The 7,760-nt window shown below is 42.9% G+C and overlaps 1 protein-coding gene across 1 annotated transcript in view; it reads left to right on the top strand.

Annotated features, from left to right (window-relative positions):
• zcchc14 (zinc finger, CCHC domain containing 14) overlaps positions 1-7,760 on the top strand; it is a 64,029-nt gene that overhangs the window by 32,354 nt on the left and 23,915 nt on the right. The window contains exon 7 of the mRNA XM_028584434.1: positions 2,642-2,820. Within this exon, the coding sequence (XP_028440235.1) occupies positions 2,642-2,820 (179 nt within the window). The remainder of the gene's footprint in view (positions 1-2,641; positions 2,821-7,760) is intronic.

The following is a 7,760-nucleotide window of genomic DNA, read 5'->3' as shown; positions in this document are numbered from 1 at the left end:
CAGAGTAATCAACAAAGGCGGGAAAACACAGGTAGTAAAACTAGACAAGACAAGACAGAAAACCAGACTATAACAATAAAACAGGAAACAGAAATATACACAACGAAATATACACAGTCCACAGAATAAATATACAAAACAGGAAACATACAGAATTATGAAAACAGGCAACAGAAATATAAACATCCTCAACAGAAATGTCCATAACCGCAACAGTTAGTTCAATAGTTAGCTTGTTCTAGTTTCCTAGCTGCGTTGCGAGTTATAGGAGCTTAGCTGGGAGCTTCATGGAGACAGCTAAAGTTAATGTTAGCTTTCCTACAGCTGTCAGAGTTAGCTTTGACTTCATAGATTACCTTCTAACAACTGTATTCTCATTAACTTGACAATCTGCAAGAAACAATTTGCTTTTAAATCACTAAAATAGTAGTGGCAGTACCGTTTGGCCTAATTATCAATGCCGTTAGCCTCTTGGCTAACACTTTTGTTACTTAGTTTATGACAAATCGTTTTGGCTGTGCTTTCTAAAATGATGTAATTGACCTCTCGCCGGCCCCTCCCCCAAAACGGCCATTGTCCAATCACACATCATAGCTAACCGAGCAACGTTAGCCTTTACAACAGAGCCGCTTCAATACACTTGTTAGATAATGTTTCATTACAGAGTTCTTTGCTGATTTGTGTTTATTGCTGTGTGTGTAGTGGAATATAATGTAAACAGAGGGCAGCGTGCCAGAAATACAATGCGCTATGACTTAGGTCCCCTTCAAGGCCAGGCTCAAGAATGCAGGAAATGTGTTTTATATGCTCAAATTATTAATTTTGCACAAATGTGGAGATCTGGCAGTAGGAAGGAAGTAAAACAAGACATGACGCAGGAGAAACAGAAACTGTGGGCTGAAACTGTTCCCTATTACGGAAATAGTGCACTATACAGTGTGTTCGCCATTTGGTAGTGGTAAATTGAATTCTGCGTGGTTAATTTGGTTTACTATATAGTCCACTATAAAATACCCAGAATGCACTGCTAATTTGAGTGTACATATGATGCCCTACATTTTACTCCCGTATACCACAATGCAACGTAGCCACGTTTTCCCGGAGGAGAAGAAGAAGCAGATGTCACCGCGAAAACTGAAAAGGAAAAATGCAGCGGACTTTCGTTTCTAAACAGTGGAAATATAACATGCAACATATATACAACATTTTAATATCCTCCTGGTTGCTTGTTTCAGGGACATATTAGAAGTATTTTTGTTTCGGTTTGTTTACATGATGCTTGGCGCGCCCGCTTCCTTCCGTCACACAAACAACGGGCGCATCTCCTGACGCAAATTACGCAACGATGTGTTTTCAGTGAGTGTCGGAAATCTTGTTTAGCCGTTCCCTATATAGTTCACTATTTAATAAACACTATATAGGGAATAGTGAGTGAGTGAATGAGGTTTTGAACACAGCTGGAGAGAATACAAAAATAAAACAGGAAACTGAAGCATGAAACACACACAAGGAAGAATCTACGACAACCACACAGATAGAACATGGGTAAAACAGGGAATACAGGAACACATGAGACAGTAAACAAGGAGGAAACAGGGAATGGGTTATCCAGTAGCAAACAATGCAAGATACATGTTTCAAATGGCTGTTAGAAGTGCTGAAAGTAATATGCTACAGTAGTGTACGGTAAAACAGATTACAGTTTTCACATTTAGGCAATACACTTACATTATATTCTATGTGTAATCAAGTTGTGATCAATAAAGACATCCCCTACAATCATTTGGCCAAACGTGTTTTTACAGCATTTACAGTAACCTCTCTGGCCTCTCTGTTGGGGCCCATGCCCACCTCTCTGGCCGATCCCTTGTCGACATGCTCTTCCTACTCCTTGCTGTCTATCCTGCTCCATGTTACTGCAGGGTTACTGCAATGTTAAGGTTTTTTTTTCACTTGTCCGATCAGGCAAGTGAAAAAAACTTGTACTTGCCTTGTACTGGCCCATATAGATTTTTTTTCTAAGAAAAAAAAACCCAGTCGAAAAAGTAAAACGAATCAGAAAAATTTCAAACCGTAAAATAAGCATAACAAAAAAAAAGTTAAACAGATGCTGACCAAGTACCAACTCAATTCTTGATTGGCCAACGGCACATTCAAATCAAATCATCAACAAACGATAACGCCATCGTCAAGTGGATTGTTATATTTAATGCCCGCCTGCGATTGTTTACACCCTTAGGGGGTGTAAACAATCGCTTTACAGAAAGCTGAGTTTGTTCTGAACATTTTGATACGAAACACATGGTTAAATGCAAATATCCTTAAAATGTGAATTTAAAAAGAAATGTAAAAATGTCCCCCCAGAGTGTTAGGAGCAAAGTTGTTTAAATGTTGGTGAAATGTGTATGCAAATCAGAAGACAAGCATATCAAAAGTATTGTGAGCATTACATTTTGAAAGACAATTACTTCATATGAAAAGTACTGATCAGGTGTGGTGAAAAAGTTACTGTGTAATAGCATGTGATGTAGCATCTCCTCCTGTAGCTTTTAAATCCAGTTGGCTTTCCCTGTGTCTCTGTGTCTGTCTGTCTGACTTCCTGTCTGTCCCCCTGCTGTCCTGTATCTCTGCCTGCGCCCAGGTGTCTGACAGCGCTGCCATGTCCTGTCCTCCAGCACCACAGCGTCCAGCTGTTCTTCACCTCCACCAGGCCTCTCTCACCCAACTGTCCTGCCTCCCTCCCCTCCCCTCTTCCTCCATTACCCTCCTCCCTTCCAACGGCTCCTGTAGCCCCAACCTGCCCGTTCACCTCCAGCTCTAGTAAGTCTTTTGTTTCATTGTCAGTGATTTTCTAATTTGGATTTCATGTAATTTCTGCTGTCTCCTTTTTTCAATGCAGAAAAATAGGAGACTACATGTAGCATTAAAACATCAGAATCAAACTTGTGGATGTCATGAATGTGTGGCTGTGAATGTGTGAGTCTATAAATCAGTAAGTCTGTAAAGAGGGCAGCAGGGATATAGTGTAAAACTATTCTTAGATGCAAGGAAAGAAGGTGCCAAGGAGGGACGGGGAAAGACGGGCAAGATAAAAGATTTCATGTCTGGGTTTTTGCCGTTGGAGAAGAGAGTGAGGGGAGTGGAAAAAGAGGTAATGGAAAGGACAAGGCCGTGGGTGTAGGTCTTGGTTGGTGGTAGTGAAGTGCCGAGAGAGGTGAGACTGCAGGCAGGATTTTCAGTTGGTGTTTTGGAGGTGTTGGAGGGAGCGAACAGGGTCTATTTTAGTCTGATGTGGGAATTCAGCATGGCATGTTTGTGTTGGGAAGCCTAGAGTGTGGTGACCTCATGTTGGTGTGTGTGTGTGTGTGTGTGTGTGTGTGTGTGTGTGTGTGTGTGTGTGTGTGTGTGTGTGTGTGTGTTTGATTCTGTGATTTGTCACTTCATCCCAAAGAGTATTTATAGCCGTTGGTGCAGTGTATATCTGTGTGTGCTTGTACTTTTACATGTGTTTCTACCTCTGTGTGTGTGTGTGTGTGTGTGTGTGTGTGTGTGTGTGTGTGCGTGCGTGTCAGACTCCGGAGACCCCAGGGCAGCAAGATTAATATGAGTCTGTCTGACTATGCTGTAATTTGCCTCCACAAACACACACAGAGCTCTGCCCCCACCAGAATATATCATAGTCCATTCTTCATAATATTGCATTTAACAAAGGGCTAATGGGTTTATATCACACAGCAGACACTGCTTTCAGAAAAGAACAAAATGACAGTGTCAAGCTCTTAATAATATAATGGTAAACCTTTCATCGTAGCAAAATGCCCTGACATATTTTTAAAGGTTAAAATTAGGACACATTCAAGTGTTTCATGCAGAAACCCCCTTGCATTTAAGATTTAGCAGTTGGTAATAAAATATTTATGAAAATCCTTTATGTAAGCAGTATAGTGTCTTTGCATTTTAACTTAAAATGACACTAAATCACATGCTCAGTCCTTCACAATACAAACACCTCATATTAGCGTATAAGCGTTGATGCGCATTACTAAGCGCACATATCACTGTATCAATGTGTGTGTGTTCACAAGCATGTTTTCTTAGTTTAACAACGAGTAAGCAGCATTGCACCAGTATTGCTAATAAAATCTTCACATTATATCTTCACATACATACATAATACATTTCAAATGTAAAGCAGTAGAAGGAGAAAAGGAAAAAATAAGGGCTTTCTTTATTGTACGGATTATGCTAACAGTATACTGTATGTCACAGCAATGAATCAGAATAAATGCTGCAATACACTTAAATATGCATTATTTCTTTTGCAGTTTGATTTTTGCATAGTGTGATTCCACGTGCACAGAATTAAACTAAAGTCATTCCAGTAATGCGATACAAAACTCTACATATTCACTGTGCATACTTGTATAGGGCAGCTGCAGATAGATAAATACAACAGTGCTGGTCAACCCTGTCTTCTATAGTTGGCCACAAGTTCTCATCCACATCCCACTTTCGTCCTCTCTTGTAATACACCTGGGAGAGAATCTTTTTGCATGGGGTTGAGGACTGGAGAGTAAAGCGTGATTTATACTTCTGTGTAAAATCTACGCCGTGGCTACATATGTAGGTACGTGGAGATTCTAACCTACGCCAGACCCATGCCGTAGCCTGACGTTCACCAATCGAAAAATGTAACAACACGGTGTGGGGACGCACGTCGTGTCTTGGTAGCGTTGCATTTCCCCCTATTCATTTCCTGGTTCTTCTTCTCCATAAACTACATGAAATTAAGAAGAGGGTTAACTTTTCCTGCTTTAGATTTCCCAACGTGGTCAGAAAGCACAGGGGAGACTCTTTATTTCTCTCACTATGACTCTAAAGTCGCTACTCTCTCTGAAGAAAATTAACGTCACTCTCTCACTTCTCCCTCGCTCTAACACACACTCCCCACACACACACATGAAGTATGAACTTCAGGCCACTTACATAGGCTATGGCAAAAGCTCTGTGAGGAGCCTCCGCAGAACCATAAATCACACTTAATGTGGAAGGAAAAATCATGAAACTATCCTGGGATAGGCTGTAAACCACTCTGTCTGTGACTGGGAGAGAGGACATTGAAACTTCCCCCCTTTCCTCACCTGGCACAAGTCATTGATAGGGGCCATTAAGGAATGTAAATAAGCGCTCAGTGTTCATCATATTATTATAATTATAATAGTTTTTATATAATTAATATTTTTTTAGATGTAGCTGAATGTTGCATATACATGATGTATGCATACTGCAGTCTAATGTACTTCTAGTAATGTTGTGTTTAGTCCACATTTACTTCTGTTGTGCTGACTGTTTGAAGAGTTTTGAAAAAGAGAACTCAGTAATGAGAAGGTTCTTTGAAAGGACTAGATGTTGCAATCCCTAATGTTTGCACCACTTCTAATTTGGGATATCTTGAAGGATGGCTGCTATAAGGCTTTACCAGCGGGACACATCGTCAGTTGTGTACCTCAGCATCACAAGGTTCGGCCCATTATCACAATACACCCTCTGCTGAGGCAGGCCCACCTCAGGTTGATCAAGCCTGGGTGTGTGTCCTGTGGTTAGTTGTTCACCTTAGCAGCCCAGGTGGTACCGCTCCTCTTCAGCCCCAGCCAATGGCTGGTCCTCTCGGCGGTGTTGGCCAACTCTTTGATGGCTTGTCTGTTAACCTAAGGAGCTTTGCCGTTGTGCTTGCTACAAAGCCCCTACACCCCACCTCCACCGGGCGCACCCTTATCTCAGCTGCTAAGTTGGAGTAACGCAGCTTCTTATGCTCATACGCTTCTTCGATGGTGTCCTCCCAGGACGATCGATACCCTCTTGCACTCAAGTTTGTTCGGCTAGACACCTGAGGACTTGGTTGTGTCTCCACGTGTGTCTGCCTTGAGTGAGGCTGGTCCTACATCCAACCAGGATGTGCTTGAGTGAGTGTTGCAGGGGATGTACACAGGGGGCAGGATGGGTCCTTTCCAAGCCATAGCTGCAGGTTTGTGGGAGAGGGCATTACATCATATGTAGCTCGGACAATGACGCTCAGCCTGTTTGGATGTTTGGATGCAGATGCCTTTTGACAGAGAGGTGTTACAGCTCCAAGGCCAAAGCCTCCTCTGCCTTGTTGGACGTGGCCCACCACGTCAAAATGGAGGAGAGCAGATTTGGCCTGTAGCACAGCTGTGGCTGGGGTCCATTTCCTCCCTGTTTCTAGGGTAGGAGCAGCACCTCTCACCACAGAGTCCCAGGAGTCAGTGAGGGACATGTCCAATCTCACCTTTGCATACTTGAAATCTTCAACCAAACTAGAAATTGGCATGGCTAAGCGAGACCTCGTACATGGTCAGTGGCCACAAGAGTCTGGGTAGCAGCCCAAACTGGTAACACCAGAGCTTCAGTTTCCCCGGTGGTGCAGTGTTGTTGATTTGTGTCCTGCCAGAGTTGCTCAAGTTGCTGGGTATCTTTGAGGTCTGCATTATATCATCGTCCGAGGCTCTTGATGGGATTCTCTAGGACTGTTGGAATTGGTTCATCGCTGATGTAGAACTGCTCACCTGTTAGTTGGCCTTTGACGACGGAGATGCTGCCTGACTTGCTTGACTTGATCTCCATTCTTGCCCACTGGGTGTTTTCCTGGAGTTTCTGAAGCAAGCGTCTAGTGCATGATTTTGTCGTTGTGATGATGGTCATGTTGTCCATATAGGCTCTAATTGGCAGAAGACGCAGGTCGCTCTTGGTCCTCTCGCCTCCCAACAAGATGCCCTTATGATCATTGCCATGACAAATGCCAGAGGGGAAATTGTGTCTGCCATGATGCTGATCTCCAGGTGCTGCCAGGCAGTGGTGTTGTTCTCAGATGTTATACAGAACTGAGATCCTGAAAGTAGCTCTTGACCAAATCTGTGAATTGTTTTGGTATGCCAAAGTAGTTGAAGGCCGTCCACAAGATCTTGTGAGGGAATAAGGGCACTTTCTAAAAACTTTATAAACGTTACACACTGGGGCTTTAAGAAACACAAAGATTCAACTGAATGTTGGCCCCTCAGTCTTCTGAATGCTCACATTAAATTCTACGCCAAGGTACTCTCCCGTCGCCTGCAGTTTTATATTCCATCGCTGGTGCACCACGACCAGACTGGCTTCACTAAGCCTAGCCTCTGATAATGTCCGACGGCTGCTACACGTGATTGACGCTTGAGTGAACGTTAAAGCTCCGTTAGCTGTATTATCACTTGATCCAAGGAAGGCATTCGACCGCCTTGAATGGTCCTTTTTGTGGTCAGTTTTGGAGGTGATGGGCTTTGGAGAGTGCTTCATAAAATGAATTAAGGTGCTATATGCAAACCCCTCAGCGATGGTGCTTACAGGTAATCTCTGCTCCACCTTATTCCCGATATTGAGATCCTCTCGCCAGGGTTGTCCTTTAAGCCCAAGCCTCTTTGCGCTCTCACTTGAATCCTTGGCACAGATGATTTGACTTTCATCAGTTATAAGACCTATCACTGTTAAAAGCACGCAACATTATCTGGCACTTTATGCTGATGATGTCTTGGTCTTCCTTGAAGACCTACTACATTTTACCCCTCACCTTTTAACGATATTAGACAAGTTTGGAGGGCTTTCAGGATTTAAAGTTATTCAGAGGCTTTACTGCCTCTGAATGAGGCAGCTAAGACAACTGCTTTACCTTCAATTATTCCATCTGTTAAACAGTTTAGGCACCTAGGTAT

Source organism: Perca flavescens, chromosome 8 (assembly GCF_004354835.1).
Source record: "Perca flavescens isolate YP-PL-M2 chromosome 8, PFLA_1.0, whole genome shotgun sequence".
In the NCBI taxonomy this organism is placed as follows: Eukaryota; Metazoa; Chordata; class Actinopteri; order Perciformes; family Percidae; genus Perca; species Perca flavescens.
The sequence above is the reverse complement of the archived record's forward strand: the minus strand, read 5'-3'. Positions and strand labels throughout refer to the sequence as shown.